Genomic DNA, 24217 nt, shown 5'->3' on the forward strand with positions numbered 1-24217 from the left:
ACGCTATAGCCGGGCAAAGTCGATCATTAGATACCGTACTTAACAGCAAATTAGCAAACACAATTTACTTGTCAAACATTTTATTATTTTCCACTTGACTCGGTTATCACATATTCCAAATTAGCCTGTGTCGCCGTAGAAGAAGTTGCTTTCATAAGAGCCCCAAAAAAAAAAAAAATAGATCTATGTGATTCAAATTGCCTATGGTTGATTTACTAAGGACAAAATTCGACTTTTTTGTCATATAAAGGTTTATCCTTCATTAGAACCGTTATATGGGATTACGTCAAGTTAGTATTGTGAACCAATTTTTGAAAATTAGTCCTTCTTACCATGTAGACATTCAGTTTCCGTAGGAACGGGGTTGAAAAATTGCCCCATGCGAGTGAAGGTTTTCACATCAGTTACGAATGTCGAAATACGACTTACCAAGCGATATTTGTCGCGAAATTCTAAAAATTACGATATTGTTTCCTTATAACAACTTATCAAAATGAGACGTTATAGGGGGAGTGATCCAAGCAGCGATTCGACCCGAACCATCTCCAATTACGCCCGTCCTTGGACTAAAACGGATCGATCGGAGACAATAGTTTGAGCACAAGAATAGATGGACAGCCAGACTTAGTAAGAGTTGGGTCTATCTTAAGCCCTTCTGAATGTTACATACCTAATATACACAGTACCACAAACGGTTTAGGGTATAAATACTAAATAAATAAATGAAAAAAGATTAAGTAATGAAAATTCAATTTGCGTATAATAAATCCGTGAACAAATTATAAATTAATAAATAATATAATTTTTCGTTCTACTGTTTGTCTAAAATATATATGTAGTAAGCAATTAGAAATATGAATATATAAGATTAGGATTCCGATTTTGTAATTTCTTCGAAATTATTAAGCTTTAGTTCCTTAATAGGTTTCTTATAATGATCTTCAATGGCACGGCAGACATTCATTGCTTTTTCGCTGTCAATTATATTGAGTGCGATGCCGTTTTTGCCAAATCGGCCAGTTCGACCGATACGGTGTAAATAAGTTTCGCAGTCGGCATTGCCTTTCCCGTCTATAGGCAGATGAAAGTTTATAACAACAGCGACTTCTTCTACGTCGATACCGCGCGCCAGCACATTAGTGGTAATTAACACTTCCCTAAGGCCATTTCTAAACTAATCAAGCACTTTTAAACGTTGCTCTACCATCAAATCGGTGGTTAGCATAGCAATTGGATATCCATTTGCGTACATTCTTTCAGCTAGCCAGGCGGCCGTTTTGCATGTATGGCAAAAAATAATTGCTTGGCCGGTTCTATTATTACATGCATTTTGTACAGTTTGCAATTTTTCTTCTACAGAACAGAACTTCCCTTGGAAGTCGTATTAAATTCGCTTTGGATATAATAAATTGAGCGAAACTCATTATTTCCTTATCGTAAGTGGCAGAGAAAAATAACGTTTGACACTTAAAAGACAATTCTTTATGAATTCGTATGGAGATATCCGGATGACCTTCAGATATCATAACATCAGCTTCGTCCAAAATGAAAATTCGAATCTTCTTCAAATCAATTATACGATGTTTTAAGCCCCAATCGAGTATTTTTCCAGGCGCCCCGACGATAATATGATCCGTTAAATTTTCGCCAAGATAAACGAACTCTCCGCTAACTGCTAGTAATAGTTTTATATCTAGCCGGAGGCGAGCAATTTGAGCAATAACTTCCGCCGTTTGGATCGCCAGCTCATAGGTTGGTAGCATGCATAAAACTTTTAATTTTGCATCAACAAGACTTAACATGGCCACGACGAAGGCAACTGTTTTCCCGGTACCCGATTGGCTTTGTGCTATCAAATTTTGTGGCGGCTCCGCGAGTAAAAGCGGCAAAGCGGTTCCTTGAATTTTAGAAGGTGTTTTAAAACCGGTAGCGTAAATGCTCTGAAGTATTCTAGGTTGCAGATTCAATTCTTCGAACGTCTTCACTGGACGTACTACAGATCTGGGATCCTCTTGCCGAACTTCCAAGTTCATCTTGGATTCTATCAAAGACTTTCGGCAAACTTTCAACATTAAGCTGGATTCTGCTTGACTGGTATTATCGACTTTCTCGTCGCTGTCTTCGTTAAAAGAGTTTTTACCCTCCATTTTGGATACTTTAATTTTGAATTTTACAATTTCTTCTTCTTCTCCTTGTGTTATTCTGGCAAATGAACAACCGAAAATTCCCTGGGACATGTAAAAGTGATGCAATGTGAACACAGAGTTCTTTTTTTTTGAGCCTTAGTACACTTGAGGTGATTATTTGATTGAAGTTTTATTTTTTTTTATTTTTGGGTGTGATACGAACGCCGCGTTATTTTTTATAGTTTTTATTAAAATACACATATTACTCGTCCGCCACGTAGGATAGAACAGAAGAGCGAGGCGTAAATGTGATGTGATGCGATGTGTTAGATGTAATGAGGCTTATGAGTGTAGAAAGTCATATGAGGGAATTGATGGGTGTGAGAGCAACAATATCTAATGTTGCTTCCAAACTTAAAGCCGCTTCCTTTACTTTTGCCTCTAGAAGAATATTCACCAGACACATTACACAGGCGAACAAACAGACAGGCAGACAGACAACCAAGGAGCAAGACAGACAGAGAGGCAAAAAAGCAGACACAGAGAAAGCTGGACAAGCTTAAATCGATTCAGAATTTGGTCTTGATAAAGAACGTATGCGCTTTATTGAGCCTCGGAGGCTTCCTTTCGGCTGTCACAAACTCTTCGACAAAATGAACATATTTGTATGTTTCGTTGGTGGTAAAAATAGGTGAGGATTCTAATTACAAGCGGAACTATCCTTACTGTACCAATGCAATAAATGGCAAGCATGTAACTTTTGTTTCTCTCCCAACAATCTCGTACTCTTCTTTATAATTATGCAACTAAATGCTTTTGATAGCATACGAATGAACCCGTCTTACAACGCATAGAAGTTGGTGGAAATGAAGCAGACGAGTTCAAATTTGGCACAGACATTGAAAGTCTTGCACGCAAATTGGTATTGAAATTTGGCCAAATCGGTCAAAAGGGGTCACCTTTGGTTTTCAAATCAAATAAGAAATTTGTTCTTTGCACATCACGCCAAGCTCCAGCAAACAAATCTATGAGCGACGTTATAATATTTATAAAAAAAGGGGGAAAAATCAACCATGCCTAATGAACTTTATAGTGTGTCATAATTTACATTTTTTTTCCAAAACCTTTATATAAACCACCAGAGCAAGATTCAAAAGTCTCATAAAGTATATAAATTCAAATTGGGAATGTTTCAAAGCATATTCATTGGTTTGTAGGTCCGTCTGTCCGCCTGCGCTATTGTTTAAATATTCTCCAGCTCGCTAAAAATTAAGCTATGCCCTACAAATTTGCAAGAAAATTTGAAAATAAGCCAAATTTCGTAAAGGACACACCTACAATGCCCACATGGCTTTATAACAAAAACTGTGAACACTTTTGCTTCCCATAGTTTTTGCTTGTCACTCATAAAGTCAAACATGTACACCATGTAAATCTTCACTTTTATTCTGAAAATAGAGATATTCAACCACGCCCATCCAATATTATAGAGTACGAAAATGTAGTTATTATCCTTTTTTTTTTTAATCTTTTTTTTATGATAACAATGATGGGTATGAACGACTCGGTCACGATCGAATGTAATTTTCTTATTTGTTAAATTTGCCAAAGGCTTTTTAAGCATTTTCTGCATGATGAGTGCATTTGTACGCTAATCATTACATTCTACACCACTACCTCTGGTATGGATATGCTAAGTTTGGATGAGTGTAAGCAACATCATGAACGTTTCGAAACATATCTAACATCAATCGATAGACCTCTCTGACTGGCCGTGCGTTCTAGTGTCTATAATTTTTTGAAATGAAGTCTTCATATGACAATCGGGATCCAACTTTTGCTATTTTACAATGGATATTGGTCGAGAATAGCGATTCGGCTTAAAAATTTGCCGCATTAGTCTGTACTTCAAGCCCTTGTCACATTCTCGCATCTTAGAGCTCTACTTGACTTTCCCTTTCTTTGAAGTCATGCATCCCGATGGATTATGTCAATTTTCATAGTTGTTGACTTCAAATTCCATGAAATCAATTCAAGAATATGAGCTAAGAACTTCGGCTCCTTTGCAGAGCCCTTTCAATAGAACTGGTAATGAATGGCCGGCCATCATTCACTAAAACATTTGAAATTTTTGGAGGACGCGCAGACGAATTTCATTAAATCCGTTAAAAATATTATCGAACATGAGACGGGTTTCAGTTTACTTTGACAGTACTATTGTCAGAAAGACGAACGTGCCCAACAAACAGACGTGAATAAGTTGTCTTACCATCTTTATAAATATTCCTTCAAAAATGTACAAACGGAAAATACCCGTTCGATGGATTCCGAATAAACGGATTGAACGGAATTAGTTTAGACGGTTGCAGTCAGTAATAAAGAAGAAATCTCACAGGCATATAATGTATTCGTTTATGTTATAAATGATATAAGTAAGTTGGTGTATGCTTCATTGGTGTTTATAAATGAGCCTTTAATTAAATATGCTTCATTTTACCATGATTAGAGAGCAATTCCGTTAACAACGATCAAAATAAAAGCAATTTTTATAATTATTAATAAGCAATAAAGGGAATTTGTAATGATGTTTACAATGAAGAGCTAAAGGCTTTCCCCAAACACTATATATAAATAAACAAAACTTATAACTAAAAAGACGTTAGTAATGTTCAATCCCGTGCCTGCGGATGATAAACGATTCCACTGGCCGCGTCAATGTGTCTGGTTGAAGCTTAACGGATCTTGGCCATTGAAGTCGGCCAAAGATTTTCAAAGCGAACTTGATGCCACAGAAAGTTATTCGACGTTTCTGTATAGTCTCTGGTCATGGTACGTTATACTGTCGGTGGGCGTAACTATCGTTTATCAAACCGCTTTTCTAATAACAAATTTCGGGGATATTATGATGACAACTGAGAATTGTTGCACCACATTTATGGGTGCCTTGAATTTCGTGCGGCTCTTGCATATGCGCTTAAATCAAAATCAATTTCGTCGAGTCATCGAACAATTTGTCAACAATATCTGGATTAATAGGTAATCGTATGCATATCATTAAATAATATGCCTCTCTATCTATGATTACAGACAGCCGCTATATAAATATATTTGCATTGCAGAGAACATCATCCTCAAGTGGCCCACGAATGCGAAAATCGTATGAGCACTTTTCGCGTAATGACCATTTTATTAAGTTGCCTTATCGCTATGTACTGTTTATTGCCATTAATAATATTATTTGTGGACGTAGGCTGGAATGCACCTGAGAAACCTTTTCCTTACAAAATGTTATTTCCCTATGATGCTCATCATGGCTGGCGTTATGCGTTTACTTATGCTTTCACTTCGTATGCTGGCATTTGTGTGGTCACTACATTGTTCGCTGAAGACTCGATATTTGGATTTTTCGTTACTTACACTTGCGGCAAGTTTCGTCTATTGCATCAACGTATAGATAACATAATATCAGACTCAAATGAATTGATCAGGAAACGTCAAAACGATAACGACATCCAACGAATTTGTGAAAAGAAATTGAATGAAATTGCTTACGATCATAATAAACTTATAGAGTGAGTACAATAATGTAATGCAGAAATTTTATATCCACTCCCAGACACAGACAGGATGCACACACCGATTGCAAACAGCTCATATGACAAGACAAGGAAAGATGTAATATAAATGTAACATACCCATTAAAACTGCATTAGCCAGAGACGCCTTGAAGAGTACCGCTTATACCCATTATTTCAGGTGATGAACTTCCAAAGAAAGTAGACAAAAGAAAAACAAAAAACAAAAAACAAAACCTAACAGCATCAATAAGTCGAATAAAAACAAGTTAAGAACACTACGGGGTAAATAGAGTTGACATCTGCCATCTCGAGAAAAAAAAAAAAAAAGTGATGATGATTATGATGAAATGCAAAGTATTTTATTAATTGGGGCCTTGTCATTTGACCAATCAGAACTATTGTCGTAACGACTTTTTAAATGCTCTCAGCGTATAAAGAGATCAAGCTTCATATCGATATCTGCTTTAAAGTGCAAGTTAGAATTGTTCGGCAACGAGCAAGACTCAAAAGAAATTTGACACACGACCCTTGCCCGTATGAAGATCTTTCGCGACAAACTATGTGGTTACGCATACATTTTCCAAATTGCTTGTGAAGCAATTGTTCTTTGAGCGTCGAATTTAAAGTACGTTCTCTCTGGGTCTGACGGCAACTTTGCAACTTTAGTTATGTCGGCATTTGCTTTTGAATTCAGTCGAAATTTTTTTTGTATGAGTTATAAGACCGCATTCCATCTCTGCTGATGTTTTGGATCATTCTTGTACCAGCATTAGCGTTATTATTTGCGAAGATTCGAATAGGGGAAGGATGCAAAAATGATGCCATTTTATCAGTTACTGAGTACCTTAAGTACCTTAAGCAAGTACCTTAATATCGTATTTTGTCTGTTATACTAGGGGAGAAAGAAACTTTCATAGTTTATCATAATACTGGATGGGCGTGATTGATAATTCAAATGTTGTGTGTGAGTATCTCAATAAATTATATTGAGCTCGCACCTGAATATAACCAAATGTCGCTCGCAACGCTTTCGCATATTCGCATATTCGCACATTTATCGAACACATGGAATGTTTGTTAAATACCACATAGTAGGTGATGTTTGTGTCGATGTTTTACGAAAGAGTTCATGAATACGAACAAACCCTAATCAAACATGTTTATATTGATGTATTTCGCTTTTTTGACTCCCAAAAAGCAAAAAGACACGCGCCATATACGAGGAGAATGGGACCGAATATGTGTCTTAAGGATAATTTGAAAATTTTCATCTCAGGAATTTTAATCTCAAATGTGTCCAATCAGCCAATATTTGGACTCAGTCGGAGCGCAACTAACTCTTCTCAAAAATTTTCGAAAGCTTGCTAGAAAGTTCGCATTTGAAATTTAATTGATTTTCCACACGAATATTGCCGTAAACACAATATAATGTAATATTGTATGTACAAATAAGTTTTGAAAGCTTTCTTTCATAACTTTGAAGCTATATTCAGAGAAGTTGGTACAATGTGTTGTTCATCGTTAGCGACAATTCTCCCACCCCCTTTTAGGCAATTATCAAACTCCTTCTCCTCCTCTTCTAATTCTAAGGCTATCCCGAAAGGAACTCATCGTCATAAGAATTAAAGTATCGTCTGAGCAAAGTAATCTATTGGAACTAGCGTTAATCAAAAGAAGTAATGTCTGCATGTGGGGGCCGAATTCGTTAATACGAAAAGCTCACGATATCAACACCTTTGATATATTATTTCCATTTCTTGGCGCAATTGCGAATTGCAAATGATCAAGCATCAAAGATATTCAGCCGTCGATATTACTGGTTCGCATACTCTTCATCAAGATTATTTAAGCTTTGGATATTGTAGCGCATTCATTGGGCGTCACTGGTAAGGATTTAGCCGCACTACCCTTTGAAATAATTAGAAAAAGTAAAATTTGTCGCAAATTTCATTTTTTTTTTGCAAAAAAACTACATCTACTCAAGGCTCCGGGAAACTATGTCGTGTACGCTTTAGTGTAATAATTTACCCAATTGCATATAGCTTAAAGACAGCAGTTTCAAATGAAGAAGTTATAGTTTTATGTCTATAGTTGCAGTACTAATTATAATTCCTCTTACCGAACCTCGAACCGAACTAATTTGTACTCCCAATAAACATTATTTATTTAGAGATTGATTATTCTATTATTGGCTGCCAAATACACTTTATTCGATAATATCTTTCCATATCTATGCAATTCGGTAAAAACTTAAATCAGAACTCTGAACTGAACTACAAGATCTGAACATCAAAAGCCAAGCTTGAGTTTTCAAAAATTTTCCTCTCTTTTTGCAAGATTTTCAAATCGTTTGGAGCACTTTTTCAATCCGATTTTATTAGTAAATTTTCTAATATCGTCGGTATTAATTTGCATGGTGGGTTTTCAATTGGTTACTGGTCAAGACATGTTTATTGGAGATTATGTTAAATTCATTGTTTATATATCGTCCAGTCTATCGCAGCTCTATATACTTTGTTGGAATGGTGACGATTTGATACAGCATGTAAGTCCTCTATTAGATATTTTTATCCTTCCTTATCATTTCAAATGTTTTTTTATTAACTTATTCATCTTTCTTTTTTTTTTAATTTTAATAAACAATAAAAGTCGACTGAAACCGCCAAGCATTTGTATGGCTGTAATTGGGAGGGCGTAACTCTAAATATACAAAATGCAAAGAGACTCCCTAATTGGCATCGAGTGGAAGTATTTCATTTAACGTCGATCCATCCGACTAACAAAGAATTTAGGCAAAATTTACAAATAATGATTTTGTGCAGCCAACGGCCAGTGAAGATAACGGCTTTAAAATTTTCTATATTATCTTTACAAAGCTTCACAGCGGTAACTTTAAAAGCAGCGTACATCATAAGTTCTAAAAAAAGTTTTTTTCTTTTATTTTTTCTAGATTTTAAGCACCTCAATGAGTTATTTCACTTTATTGCAAACAGTTTACAATGCAGATCAAGAGGAAGATCATAGTAATAATTCATAAATTTTTTCTTATTAGAGTTAACAATGGGTTTATTAATATTACATTATACATGCTTTGAACATTTTTTAATTATAATCACAAATCGTAAGTTTCATTATTATTATTACTATTATTATTATTATTATTATTATTATTATTATGCAATGGTGTGGCTGGTGTGGCAGTATCTTCTTTTGATTCCGTTAAAGCCCGGGCCTGATGTGTAAATACCGGGACATTAACACCCTTTCAAAATCAAAGGTTTCAATAGTTTTATAAGTTATTTTTTCATTTTTCCAAAATTCGTATACAAATCGATACGATTTTCCTTAAATGTTACCTGCATTTTGGCTGATCTCACAAACGCTTTGTTCGAGGTGACAGTAAGAGCTTTCATATGCATGCCGAAAGCGAATATTAACAAACTGCGCTCATTAATTTTACCGCTAAACTTAATACTCGACAATTCGTCTGGTATTTCTGTGACATCCGACAATATTTCGATGCGTCTTGTAAATTCTTCGGCACGCTGCTTTTCCTTCGGACCGCCGAGTAACGAGACAATGTCTTCAAACGATTTGTACGCGGTTTTACAGCAAATTAAGCGTTTATCTGGAAAGAAAAAATTAATAAAAACGTGGAATAACCTCTCAAAATAGTACAAATAATTTCTAATTGATTTGTTTGGATTTTCGTTCTATCCACAACACTTGCACGTGATCTTCATAATTATTGAATGTTTCGTACACTTTCCACTTTCGATTACTTTTTTTGAGATTATATCTTGATATTTTTTAATGTTTTAACTTTTCAAAGATCTATAAAACCGTGCTTTACAATAAAACTTGCAAACTATCAAAATTTTACATTGAGATTTCCTATTGTCAGCTCAATAGTTTCATATCAGACTGTCACATTTGACCAAGTCAAATGCATTCAAGTTTATGTTGGCGAAATACGAGGTCCAGTGATGAGATATTAAGCATGACTACCATCGGATTTTCCAAAAAGGCAAAGAGATATGGTGAGTGGGCCGGGCAAAATAATCAAGCTATTAAAAATAAAATTTCGCGAGATAGCTTCTAATGACATGTCTTGATGTCGTTTATTGAATTCTTACCAATGGTATTTCGAAAGCTTTGTTATATTTTTAAGTTTTTTTCCGCTACGGAAAATTTTATTTTTCAATTTTTTAACGATGCCTAAAACTGCAGGGCCGATAGCCAAGAAGTCGGAAATTTATCGAATTCGACGAAGACTATCAAGAATTTATTATTATAAAAGTCTTGTGCTAGAAGGATTTATTGTACTCGATGCGAGTTTGAGATCTCTGTTGAAATTTGTTGTTTTTTGAAACGGCATGAATAACTTTTAATCTTTATCAGTGCGATGGTCAGACGATAATTTTCATAAAATCAACTTTAATAATTTTCTTTTAAAAATCCGTGTACTAAGTACTTTCTTAAGATATCTGAGAGATATCTGAGGGCAGTAAGCAATTTGAATATTAATATATAATTTTTAAGCGATCAATCTTACCAGTAAATAGTTTATCTAAAATTGGCTTTAATGGTGTATCACGTTCCTTTTCTGCTTGTTCCGTTAAAATAGGCTCTTGAAATTTCCAATAGCAACTACCATTGCAAACGTTCGAAATGTATGCCAGTAAAGTAGTGACATCTAAATTAAGAGTGCTGACGTTGCTTAAATCAGAAGCATCCGCCGAATCGGGCGGTTGTTCCAACGATGCTATCTCTATACCTTCTTTTATTAAATCTTCCGCCAGGTCACTCTCAATGTTATGGCTAAAATAGAAAACCACCTGAAGGCCCATTAAAATAACAATTTAAATAAAAGATCGATAAAGAAAAAAAACCCACTTTAGGACGTTTGAACATGCAAAGGTTTTCTACTGCAGCTTGGGCGAACTCTCGTGCCTGATCAACGATGCTGCGCGCTCCGTATCCGGCTTCGCCGCGCGCAGCATCTATTAACGATTTGGAATTACGAGCTATGGCTGAAATTTTACAAATCCTTTCTCGTTCTAAACACTTTTATTAAACACGCGCGCTTACCTTTTATCCATTTTAAGCCGTTTTCACACACAATATCTACTCTTAATGGATTTTCACGATAATTTACGGTGAAACCACAATCGACGTGCACTATATCCTTTTGAAGTTTTAAAATTTTTACTAAAAACTCGTAGTGGGTTAAATTGCTGCATTGTATGTGATTTAATTTGAGAGTAGAATTTTTAATAACTTTTCGCAAAAATTTTATTTCTTGATTAATGTTTCTTTGAACCTTCGCTACACCCGAAATTTCATTGAAATTGTCCAAATCGTTAATAAGTTCCTGGCCTAAAATAACTTTTTGTTCAGCTTTTTCTAATAACTGAGCGAACATTAATTCTTCGTCCATATTTTGTTTTTTTTTTTTTTAATAATTTTATTTTAATTATTTGAATATATATATATTATTAAAAAATTTTTCCTTTGTAAAGCAAACTCAATACAAAACATATGAGTCACATTTGTCATTCATTCACTACGCTTTAATAGCTTTCTTTCTTTGAAGTCCCATCCCGAAAATAAGAACAATAACAGAAGAAGAACTCGATTACACTTGAAAGAATTTTTTTTACGAATTCGCATAATTCACCAATTGGAATTTTATGATATAACAATTTTATTCGTTATAAATAGATCTCGTTACATTGCTTTAAGAGCTAAAATGTTTCTATCGCGGAACATATTCGGCAGTGTGCAGCGACTGGCCCCTTGGCGATAATCAATTGTCTTTTAATAAATACCAGGCGGTAATCGCCTGCTTACATGATTATCCCTCTGATTTATAAGGAAACATGGAAGGAAACTTTTGAAATGTATTAGTTTCAATAGATTTCAGATTATCATAAAAATAGACATAAGTTGGATGTTAGACAACGAACTTTGATAAAATTCTATCGTGACAAAAGATTGATTAAGCACGGATATTGATGAACATGGGCGCCACGTATTGGTCGTTTCATTCGAATTTCTTAACCGTTGTTATTGGTCAAAAGTTTCTGACATAAATATTATATTTTATTTGCTAAAACTTCTTGGATGTTCTCATTGTTTATTTTTTTTGTGGCATCATGTTTTATTTTAAAAATTTTCTTCAACGCTTTGTTTACATTTCACAACTTTGTTATCCTTATCATGTGCAAAAACATTATTCAATAAAATTGTATGTATAATGTGTTTGCGTCTTGGAATTTTGTTTCGGATATGTTGCCAAAGAAATACTTCGTCTTGTATGCATATATATAGATTTCGTCGCAGTCCGAAAAGATTGTTACCTAATTTTATCAAAAATTAATTATATGAAGAAATTTTTTATACAAATATATTCGCCAAGAGTAAAATTATAAACAATAAATATCCTAAATGGCAAAAAGCGACTATGTACGAAGAGTTATAGAAGTTGAAATTCTTCACTCAATCACAATTGGAAATTTAAAATGAATGTAAGCAGATTTTTATTATAGTAAAGCGTTTATGAGATTAAATCTTAGAAATTGTGTATAAAATTATCGTCAGTCAATATAATTATTATTATATTAAAAGCAATACTCTGCGCTATCTAGTAGTGTATGCTGGAAATGCAATAAAGAAGCTAAGGGTTTTCATCAAAAATTGTAATAAGAAGCAAAGTTAAAGTATAGTTTAGCGGTTTTGCTAAGACAAATTCAGGCATGGATTGCAGATGCTTAAATATCGCATATAATAAAATATTGCATGCGACAATAACACAGCACTGTATTGCAGCTGAAACCAATCGTTTTAATTGAATCAAACACAATATGTATAACACAAAAACGTTATATATTTTGTTTTTGTTAAATTTGTGATTGTATGTGTTCGTGTTTTTGGCTGAATTTAGACTTATTCACAGCGAAATGAAGAGTTTTTATGGAGTATATTTTTCGTTTGCATAGCTGTCAGTTTTTGATGAACATGAAGTGAAGCTAAATTTTGTGTAATGTTTTAAGAAAACATTTATCGATATCCATGACACAAACCAAATTAGTATATTTCGATATATTTTGCATTTTTATTTCCGAAAACCCAAACGTGCATTGCAGTCACCAGAAAAAGATATTAGTCTTATGTAGAGAGAATTCTATTAGGATGTTCGGAAAATTTTTTAGTTTTTTTTCTCAACAACGTACACACCCACGGCGCATGTTATGCACAGATTAACATTAATGCGCAGAAAATTTAGTGTGAAAAGGGATTAGTGGAGTAATGGTAACTTGCTTGTGAAGGAGAACAAATGCAGAATATTTGCGAAAGGCAAAGTTAGCCGGGTTAGTCGAGATGGTTACGTCAAGGGACCTGAATTGCAATATTCGAAAGGACAAAAAGGAAAAAACGAGAAGTGAAGCGTTGTAAATATAAGATCCTGTAAATAATTTGTAAATAGATCTTCCAAAAATTGTAAATTAAAGGATTGTGTAGGTATCTATATAAAAATCATAATTCATCGGTATGAACTTAACATCAAAAAGAAGTCAAATGAAAACGTAAAATCACAAATGACGGAGTTCATGTTAGCAATGCTTGTTTTTTGAAACTATCTGTTTGATTCTGCGGAATAGCTATTGTTTGCCGTCTTATTGGCTATGGAGAGTCAAAAGCAGCAAAATCCGGCATATTTTAGTTTTTTGCATCAATAAAGTAAAAATTGCATTCGAGCAAGAAAAGATTTAACGGAATGTGTATGAAGAAGATGTACTGGCAGGACACCAGTGCCAAAACTGGTTTACAAAGTTTCGTACCGACAAATTTTGTTACTGAAGATTTGTCACGCCGTACGAGATCAGTTGAAACTGATGAAGAAGAAAAAAAGGAATGAACTTATGGAAATCGACGAATAACAAATTGTAAGATCGCTGAGCGATTACATTTCTCGCATTCAATAGACCATAATAGTATATTTATACACTATAAAAAAATCATCTTTCATTTTGACGAAAGCAAAAAGAAACAAAAAGACTTTCCGAACAACCTAATAGAATTAGCTCCATACAAGGCTTGTGCCCCAATATAAGCGAAAGATTTTGCTAAATATCTTAGCGCAGATTTTGGTTGTCAAAATCCCCGCCCCACTTCTTCCCTTGTGATTAGCATGTAATGACTACAGCGTTTAAAGATAACTTCAACACTACCCAGTCTGTTATCTGAAAAATTTACAGTGGCTTCCCGCATATTTCGGCGAGAGGAACACTTTGTTAAATAAATGGATAAAAACAATCTGCCAGTTACTGGCGTGACTGGTACCAGTCACGCCAGTCACAATTCAAAATAGTTGCGTACTTTGTGACATGCCTGATATGTATATTTGTAGACATTAGTAATCTATAACAAATCCAATATCGTCTCTACGTGGCGAATAATAGACGATACATGATAGTCAGTTGTATGGGAATATAAATTAAAAAACATGGTAGAGTGTGCTATATACACAATACATAAACTTAACGATATACATCATGCGAACAGACGTTTGCTCTCGTCTGTGGGGAAATGTCGTATACGAGCTAGACGCGGGTAATAACATTTCGCCATAAATCGAATATAGTTTCTTTCTCTAGACTTTACCTTAAAGTGGTTTTGCTCATTAAAAAAACTGAGTTACGAACATCGACTGACTTTCGACATCGGGAGAACATAACTGATATATATATGATTGTATTTGATTGTATTTGTATGTTCATTTTTCAACGTTTACGAAACGTCATATGAAAAGTATTAAAAGAAATAAATTTTGCTGATCTTGTCTGGATCTTGGACATCATTATATTTTTTCTTGGTCCCGCTATCTGGTGTTTGTAAACGATGTCCGATATGTAAGCGACGACGTGGTCTACAATCTAAACCTTGCGTTATAAGTGATACGTCAAATTGGGACTGCATCAAAATATCTGACTGAGGTCGGCAAATTGGAATCAACAAAGGACTGAGGACCCGTTATAATCACGTTCAAAGTAAACTGTACTGCATTGAGACTTGAACGGCAGATACAGATTTGGTAGCCATGATCCGACTCGTAATGCGCAGAATTGGTGTCGTTGTCGAAGAATCGGCATCAGTTGATGTAGTGGGATGAGCATATAAAATTAGTTTGATCGGGGAGAATATGTGTCGAAAGAAGCAGTTAAGGGCTTTGAATGTATAAAGCGGTAACGTAGCAAAGGATTCATAGAAGACGGGAGTGTGTTCGAAATTCGCGCCAGTCTTAAGCATCAGCGTAACGTGGATTGGCTGTGTGTGTTTGTATTGGTATGTCCAAGTGGTAAGTATTTTGCAGGCATGCAAAAAAGTGACATGCCCATCAATCAATTCCTCGCATAGGACACGCGCCCTGGACCGTGTCTCGATTTTGACATTGAACATATATAAACATTAGCCCCTTGTCACTCCATCCTCTTCGCTTCTTCTCTTCCTCTAGAACCACCTCTTTGCATGCCTAGGTGTATAGAAGTCATCTTTCGACTGGCCGTTCAACTTATGCATGAATTGAAAAAAAAAAAAAAATTAAGTAAAATTCTCTTAAATTAGGCAGAGTTGACAAGCGATCACATCAATAGAGAATCAATTATAAAATATTTGCGCTTAGCAAGAACTTCACGGCGCGCGGTTAACTGAGAATACATAATAAAACGTTGTTCAGCAAAACCATAACAAATCAATTAATTCAGTTCTATATCATGCATTACATCAATAAATTTATACGCATTTAGTCGTAATGCTTGTTGAGAAATGATTTTTAATTTGCTTTAATTTTACGCATGCGTAAACCTGTATGTGTACAACAATAGAAGAAGCAACGTCATTCATGCTATAAGAAAAGGGGAAAGAAACCGAGAAAGAAAAAACAAGTGGTGCTGTGCATAATGCTATAGAGTGATTTGTAGGTGTTTAATAACGACGACCTTGCTGACGAGTGGTTGGCGTGCACACCTTTTTAAAGCGGTAAGTAGTAACAGTAGGTGGTATGTGCATGTATGTAAAAAGATAATTCATATTTTCTCGTGTGTCCATTGCTGTAATGTTTTGATTACAAATTTTTTATTGTTCTCCTTTTTTATATTTTGATGGCATGAAAATATTTTTTGATTCGTTTGCATCATCATCATCATCATCATCATCATCATTATCATCATAATTCATTATCATCATGATCATCATCATCATCATCATCATTGTATAGCAACAAATATTGTTAATAACAATAATAATAAATTGCATGCCGAAAACTATTAAACGAACATGTTTTTCTCTAATAACGTAGCGAGCAGAAGAAGAGGAAGGAACGGGAGAAACGACGGGCGAAAAAAAAAAGAAGCGAATGAGAGTAAAATCATATAAAGGAAAGGAAGTCAACACAATACACATTTTCTTCTTGATTTGATGGCTTGAGAATGATGAGATAGACACATGCATTAAACGCATTTATATATGGATGTGAAAAAGAGGAAGCGTTTACTTACTTGCTTAGAATTAATTTAGGATAATTGTTAACGACATGCAATATCTCGATATATTATTAGTTATTAAGTGATGTACCTGCAAGTATAAGGCGACTCGTAATAAAATAACGAAAATTATTTTAAATCAGAATCACGGGATTATCTAAAAAAAAAAAAAATCCATTTTAATCGCTTATCCGTTCCCTATATCTAGCTATCCTATCCGCTCTCCATTTCAAAGTTTACATGAATAAAAAAGATATACGGCTATTGAGCATATAGAGCATCCCAGCCAAGCTGGGAATATAATAAATATATCCTTAAAAAAATGTTTAACAAAAAAAGAAACGCTCGGACTCCTTACAGATGTCCGGACAAAATAGATAACGGGTACAAATTGATAGCGAGACACACAGAATAATTGCGCCGATTGTTGGAGCCGGTAATAGGTAATTGAAACCAGCAAGAATGTGATCGAGGCCGACATTAGGTACCCTACAGCACTTTACCTACTAATACTTATTCATTTTTTTGAGAATACATTAGTTTCATGAAAAGGCATACTTTTGATCAATACGTCCACATTGAAGGTCGCTTAAAACATCGACTGACATGGTCCAAATTCTTGAAGCACATTTTTGTCGTACAAAGCTGTCGGGCCAACTTTGATAAAAAAAATTTGCAAAATTATACGTTTTTGCTAAAGAGTTTACTGATCGTGAGAATACTTACACAGATGCGATTTAATGAACAAATTTTCATCATAAATTACTAAAGAGACATCATGAGGCGATGTCCAAGAAATATATCTATTTGATCCAAATTTGATGCAGTTAACTTCTATATCAGATTACTTTTATAAATGGATTTTCATTATAAAAAATCAAAAAATTGATATGTTTGCCATATGAAGGCAACGAATGTTTCCTGAAAACTCAAGTTCGGGTCAAGACTAAGGTAAAGTGCATTTTCATGTCATATTTTCATCAAAAGTCATATAATATTCAAAGTTAGACCTTTTTACCATGTAAAAATTGAATTTTCGTAGGGGCGGTCTTAGGGCACGGGGCGCAAAAAGTGTTGCCATGCGATCCAAACTTTTCACTTCAATTTAAAATTCCAAAAATATTATTACTCAGCCAAGCTTTGATCGATATAATAAATAAATAGGGGGTCTATCTCCGTCCTCCTAAGTCCTTCTACGTGTTGCACACATTTGCGCAAATTTACTATAGCCTGAATGACCTAAACGTAAAACGAAGCGGATAATAAGTGAAACCAGATATGTGGAAGAAGTCTACTGGCTTGAGGGATAACAATGACGCGTTTCTTTTACTGTTTTGCCAGTCTGCGGGTAACCAACTTGCAAAATGCCTTTCGAATTCTAAAAAGCTGATGCCACACCTTTTGACACAACATTTTCAACACTCTGGCTATTCAGGAGTTGGAGAAACGAGCTTAGTCCACTTTGCGGTTTGTTTGTTCTTGCATTGATAAATTCAAATCTCAACGAGAAAAATCGAAATTATTCCTTGTAAAGTGGAAAAGCACCTTACAGCTTCTCAGAGAATCTGAGGAGATGTCCATCTTATTGATAGATCTCTTGTATCTAAAACTTTGGTTAAAATATTATGCACGATTTCGTGTGAGATGTCTGTCAAATTAAGCTACCCTAAGGTCGTCCTTCATCATATCCTTTACTCTATTAGTGATTTTTGCAGAAACGAATTCATTTTCCAAGCGAAGGTTTCTTCTTCTTTTTTTTTTCCTAAAACGCACATATAGGACATTAAGTTCATTGTTTGGCTATAGGATGCAAAGCAGCCTTGTCGAGCTAACACCATTTTAGAGTTGGATTTAGATCAACATCTTCCATTTTAGGCCAAAAAAATTTTCCTAACATCATTTGTACATGTAGGGAATGTAAAGATGTCTGATGGGTATGTTTCACGCACACAAGCGGCAACTTTGCTTGTTCACTGAACCGCTGCAATGAACGTAGGGCTTTGACTACTACTAATAAAGAGAGAAACAACTGCTAAACTGCTAATATGAAAATCTTTGTATATTGTGTGTACAACCAAGTTTTCGAGGCTTTTTTGTAACTTTGAAGATTTATTCAAAGGAATTGGTGCAATGTATTTTATTCAAAGTATTGCCCGTCTTTGGCTGCGGCTTTTCCCCATCTTTCAGGAGGCATACATATTCCGCGTTGCAAAAAGTTACTCATCTTCAAGGGCGGTCCATGATTCGACCCGATTTTTGGCTTCGTGGTAAGAAGTGAAGTGCCGCTCGGCCAGACCAGGAGTCATCGATGGGTTTTGTTATATGGTTTCAAATTTCTTCATTCTGGAAACTTCCAATATTATTACTTTCGGTTTATCACGCCCATTTTTTGTCATAATCAGATCATTTATTATTAGTAGCACTCGTTAGTGATGATATTATTTAGTTGGAACTAGCTACAACACACGTTGCAACTACCGACCTCTCCAAATAGGCCTCCGCTTTATCGGTCGATGTTGACGGCTACTACTCTGCGACATGATTATTTAGTCTTACGATATCGTAACGCGTTCACTGCTCGTCAATGATAAAGACTTAGCAGCCTCATCCGTTAAATTAAACAGAAGAAGTAAACTTTTCCGCAAATTGTGTTTTGTTGACGCACGGGTTAACATAGTTCGAGCACAAAGAAGAATGTTGTTTACACTTCAACGAACTGACGCATACTGATTTTTAGAGGATCACAGTTTAATATGAACATAGTTACTGGATAGTCCGAAGCGATTTAATACTAGTTACGACAACTTATTCGTTCACATAGTGTACGTGTGGATAAAAACTAAATAATAGTGCATTTAAATTGAGACTCGTTTCGGCGATTTCGGTTGCATCCACAAATTTCAGTTAAAATTAAGCAAAAAACTCATGATTCAGCAAAAAAATCATAATTTCACTGAAATTATCTTAGCTTGTTTTGTAATAAAAGACCTCTGTTGTTCGCCTTCTTGGTCTAATTATGAAAAAAAGAAAAGATGATGTTGTATGTGGCAAACAACGGGAAACACTACATATTGGGACATTTGTTGTTTATGCGAAACTGTAAAGGCAGGGAAACGGAAAATTGGCTTTCTCCTTAAATTTGATTAATGCTTTTTTTCCCCTTCATTTTGCGTTATTTATTACCGGATTTTATGCAAAATGCATTTATTCAGATTAAACTTATATTTAACATTTATAGATTGAAATTAAGCAAGTGGTTAAGGGAATTTTAAGAGCTGCGCTTTTGCTTTTCTTTCAGCATATGCCAAAAAGCATTTTTCGCTAATCGATTTAATAGAGAAAATAAATAGAATTGAAAACCTAAAAAATCAAATGCTTTTAAATAAAAAATTTCGAGATAATTATATGAAAATGTTGCTGTGTTCGGCAAAAATTTGAAGGAGATAAAAATCGATTTTCATTCATTTAACGTAGAAAAATTCTCATAGCACAATTCATAATAAACAAGATAATCCGCTCCGGTAAGACAACAAACACTTTTGACCTTAAAAGTTCAACAATAATGTAAGTGTCATGTTGTAAACTATTCAACATAATATAAAAGCAATAACGATAAAAACAAAAAGATTGTAAAACAACAACAACAGCAATCATGGAATGAACATTCATCTGCTAGAAAATCCAATGTCCGGTCTTGTGTTTTGCGCTCGATGCCTGAGAGGATCGGCATTTCAGTTTGTACACAAAGGCCTTGTTAGGATTGGTTGCGATTTGGTTTGTAATTTCTTAATTTAAAAGGTTAATTTATCGATAATTCAATTATAGAAATTATCAATGGACAACGAAAGCGACACGATGTTTGCAAAAACAATAACAACAACAAAAACAATAAAAAAACAACAATATTGTACATAATGTTTGTATACGCTTTTGTTATGGGATTATCATCAATCATCATCATCATCTATGGTTGTAAAACAAGTGTTTTTTTTGAAAGCAACAAAAATCGTCAAAGTACTTTGTGTTTGGCTTTGTCATCGTCATCATCATCACCATCATCGTCTGTCTCCTTTTTAATTCTGTCTGACTCCCTTAGGGGTCTTGTTGCCACGCATGTATATAAGCACGTTTGTATCTCTGTATATAGCCATATGTATATATGCTTGTTCATAAGTGTACATATTGTAATAGAAAACAATGACATATAACTTTGCAGATCTTATTCTGCCTGACCAATAATAAAACGTATGTGCGTATATAGCAGCTTATGATAAATATCGATATGTTTGGGCAGATTTGACAATTAATAACATTGGCCACGTTTGCCACATTTGCAAAAACACACACGCACAGTCTCAGCATTTACAATATGATTAATGTTAGGCAAAGAGTAATTATTACATGTCTGCTCGCAAACAAAGTCCAAAAGATAACTACCATCTAAAATATGTTCAGCTAATACATTAATACTAAGGATGATAATTACAAAATTTTTTTTGCATAGGTCTTAAGGAAAAGTAAAAATAGATTAAATAAATAAATTTTGGAATGCTTAAGTATAACGCCAGCACCGTAGCGATGAAAATTTACTTACTATATGCTTACTGTGCAGAGGGACACTTGAAAAGCTTTATAAGTTGCAGATGATAATGTAAATCGGTGTATCATCTTGCCTTGCTTCCCTTATATTGAACTCATTTTAGAGTCTATAAAATTTTGAATTAAAAGAGGTTTTGAGAAAACGACAAATAAAGAAATTAATCATGTGATCTGTGGATGAATCTTTTATAGCCGCCAACTTTTTTTTTTCCAAGTAAAAGAAGAGGAAAAAAAATCAAAAAATTTTATTCGGGGGCTCCTGAAATTTTTCTACCCACCTCCCTCTATCTGATTCTTACGAATTTCGCTTTTCTTAGATACGCACTACTAGATCGTGGATATATTCTACAAGACTCTTTTCTTTACAATCAATTTATTTTAGAGTAGAACTGTTTAGATTTTGCTCTGGCAGTACTCTCCACTTCTCAGTTCAAATATTCTTTTTCGACTAAAATGTCCTTGTGCGACTGAGTCTGCCTTACGCAAGTAGTGTATTTACATACATTTTAACAAGTATGTTACTATTACCTAAGTTTATAGCTTTATTTTTAATCGGTTAACCTGCTTTTCCACAAATCAATTGTCTCAGCCGGCAACTCCATGACGCGCCGCGAATATGTAGCTGGTTTTTCCCTATCTGCTTTTCTGGCTAATCTTTTTCGCTGGCCGGCAGCTGCATGAAGCGCCGTGAATGTACACTTGATTTTTCCCTCCCTAGGGCATTTATTATTTGGGAAAATTAATTATCCGGAATGAACTGGATTTTGGGATTTCCGTAACATTATCTTACCTCTTCTATATATGTTGGGTCGACATGGCCAATGTTTTTCCATTTTCGCAGAATATACGTGAAACCGTGTGACTGACGAGCAGACAGTAGACTGATTCTCAATTTATTTGATTTGTAGGTGAGCCCTTTGATCGATTTAGCCTATTTTTAGTACGAATGTGGGTGCACAAGTTTACAATGTTTCTGCCAAGTTCAAGTGAGATAGCTGCATTTTTGCGGCTAGGAGAGTGGTTATCACAGATATTACATCGAGAGACGGATAGACAGACAGACGGGTTTAAATCGATTTAAAATTTGATGGGGTCTTGATAAAATGAATATAAACTTATCCTTCCGTGATGGGTGCGAAGAAGTAAAACTTAGTCGCTTAAATAGTAAATAGGTTTGATTTATTATCTTTCATTAATGCAACTTGAGGCTAATTAAGATTCGCAAGTTTAATGTAATAGAATAATAAAGAAATGATTCGTAAAAATAGAATTTTTTTTTTTTTTGTTTTTTTTGTTAATAAATTGAATCATAAACTTGCGCCAGTATAGAGAGAGTAAGTTGAAATTGTTGCGTAGTCAAAACTTCGAGTTTATAAAAACCATTTTTCATCATCGAAGGCATATTATCAGTATTGAATATACATTCATTCAAGATGAGGCGACGTTTTTGTAGAGGCGGAACAAATTTATCCTCAACTTCCACAATATTTTCGCCGCATTCTTTTATCGTACCGAAAAGATACTCTTTATAAGGCCAGTTTATAAATTCGCTTAAATTCATTTTCCGCAGATGAAACGGTGTAGGAGTGTAACTGTTACCTGTACCAGTCCTGCTGTAAAATATTCCGATTTCGAAGAATGCTTCATCAGTTCCATCTTCCCTAATATCAATATATCCATTAATGGCGTAAACGCCACGTGCCGGTTGTGCAATTTTTATTTTCATCTCAATTTTATCTGGTGTCTGAATATCGCACTTTACATCCAAAATATCGAATTTCCAAATAGGCTTAGCTGCTTGCAACTATTAAAAAATATTGCAAATTATTTGTTTATGCATTTTTTATGAGTTGAAAATAAGAATAAGAATAACTTACTATCCGAAAGCTAAGCAAAATTGCTGCGAAAGTTGAAAACCAATATTTCATTTTGAAATCTCTAAATAAGCACTGCGTTATAGTTCCATGAATGTTGCATATTTATATAGAAATATTTAGAGAAAACGGTGTTTGCGGGACTTTTGCAAAAACATGCCGTTATTAGCCTAATAACTGTAATTAAGGTTTTTCTTCATTTTTTTTTTTTTTTTTATGCAATAAATTTGTAGATCTCAGCAGATATTAAAGAACAGATTTTGGGAGTAACTGACTGCACAGTATCGCCGTAATCTTAATGCATTAACAGCTTCCGAATATATATTTAAATAATAGTCATACATTATGGTTTTTAATTCGCATTAATTAAAGTTTATACAAAAACATGATACCGGGAAAAGTTATTAAACTTATCACTCCCCCTTACATTATATATATGTAAAATTTTAATTGGAAAAAGAATTCCATTTTTGTGTAGTCGATGTGTAAGTCGATCTAATGCAAAATTAATTGCGTCGTCTTCATAACAGGCGACCCCATGTCCAATTTCTGCGCACATTTGATGTTTGAAGTTAATTCGAATATAGTCGGGAACGTCTTTAACGAGTTCTTTCACACGTCTAGCGATCATTTTCACTTCAAAAACCTGAAAAATTGAATGAAAGCATATAAGAGGCAGTTGATGTTGTTGCAAAGCATCAGCGAATGAATTTCCATCGCTTAAGTCAAAACTTTACAATCCGTCAGGCAATTTGCAAACACTATCGCTTGTTATCAGTTAATTTGTTAGATTTCTTTTAAGATGCGTGTATTTTTTGAGCAGCTTGGTTTCGCAAGATTATCAGCGATCCGGCCAAAGAAATTTCATTTGAAACATCATCTTCATCTCTAATTTGTTCAATTTTTCCATTGCCAAAGTTTGACGCCAGACGAACGAATACATCGAGTAATAGATTACTCGTATCTACCATATGTGCTAATACGGTACAATACGGTCAGCAATTAACACTTGTGCCCCCTAAATTATATGCTCCGATTGCTTTATATAAGTAAGCGAGCACAAAATGCTTATTCTCTTTCGCTTGACAAATTTTACCAAGGCTTTAGAGCATTTGTAATTGCGTCAAGAAGTGAAACCAATAAGTGAAAAGAGTAACTAAGATAAACCAAACCTGCCGTCTCTGGTATTTTTTAAGCAATCACCATCACGTGCGGCGCAACTTGCGGGGCGAATTCTTTAAACTATGCCTAGTAACACATCATCAGTTTTCATCGCAGCCCACTTTTGAGGTAATGACCGAATTTGGTCAAGCCAAAGACCGTTGTATCCATAACAATTAGGTGCGAGCGCTTGGCGGGAGAGTTTATACCTAATTCAATAACGGACCATGCCTTTTCCCAGTCGCTACAAGTGATAAGCGGACGTTAAGTAATTTTCCTCCATATCAAGGCCATAAGGGCATAAGTACGAACTATATTGCTGTACGTTAACATGC

General features: G+C 34.7%; 2 protein-coding genes and 1 pseudogene across 2 annotated transcripts; 1 reads left to right on the forward strand and 2 right to left on the reverse strand.

The window, feature by feature from the left end:
* Positions 1–868: 868 nt before the first annotated feature.
* LOC119644851 lies at positions 869–2147 on the reverse strand (annotated as a pseudogene).
* Positions 2148–4791: 2644 nt separating this feature from the next.
* LOC119643648 (odorant receptor 13a) lies at positions 4792–8763 on the forward strand. The gene is made up of 5 exons (XM_038043032.1): positions 4792–5162; positions 5246–5698; positions 8042–8249; positions 8354–8590; positions 8655–8763. Exons 1-5 carry the CDS (start codon positions 4792–4794, stop codon positions 8739–8741), a joined length of 1356 nt encoding a protein of 451 aa, XP_037898960.1. The 3' UTR covers positions 8742–8763.
* A 95-nt stretch (positions 8764–8858) lies between these two features.
* Positions 8859–11223, reverse strand: LOC119637737 (UPF0415 protein C7orf25 homolog; the record flags this gene model as incomplete). Its single annotated transcript, XM_038033956.1, has 5 exons — positions 10796–11223; positions 10601–10737; positions 10260–10542; positions 9061–9332; positions 8859–8966 (listed from the first exon to the last, which is right to left on the reverse strand). Coding segments are annotated over exons 1-5 (1149 nt in total), but the record flags the coding sequence as incomplete, so codon positions are not given.
* Between the last annotated feature and the right edge of the window lie 12994 nt (positions 11224–24217).

Source organism: Glossina fuscipes, unplaced genomic scaffold (genome assembly GCF_014805625.2).
Source record: "Glossina fuscipes isolate IAEA_lab_2018 unplaced genomic scaffold, Yale_Gfus_2 0, whole genome shotgun sequence".
NCBI classification, from domain to species: Eukaryota; Metazoa; Arthropoda; class Insecta; order Diptera; family Glossinidae; genus Glossina; species Glossina fuscipes.

Coding starts and splice junctions, on each gene's coding strand:
- LOC119643648 (XM_038043032.1), top strand. CDS start 4,792: ATGTTCAATCCCGTGCCTGCGGATGATAAACGATTCCACTGGCCGCGT. Junction 5,699..8,041: donor GATCATAATAAACTTATAGA/GTGAGTACAATA, acceptor TCTTTTTGCAAG/ATTTTCAAATCGTTTGGAGC. Junction 8,591..8,654: donor CTTTACAAAGCTTCACAGCG/GTAACTTTAAAA, acceptor TATTTTTTCTAG/ATTTTAAGCACCTCAATGAG.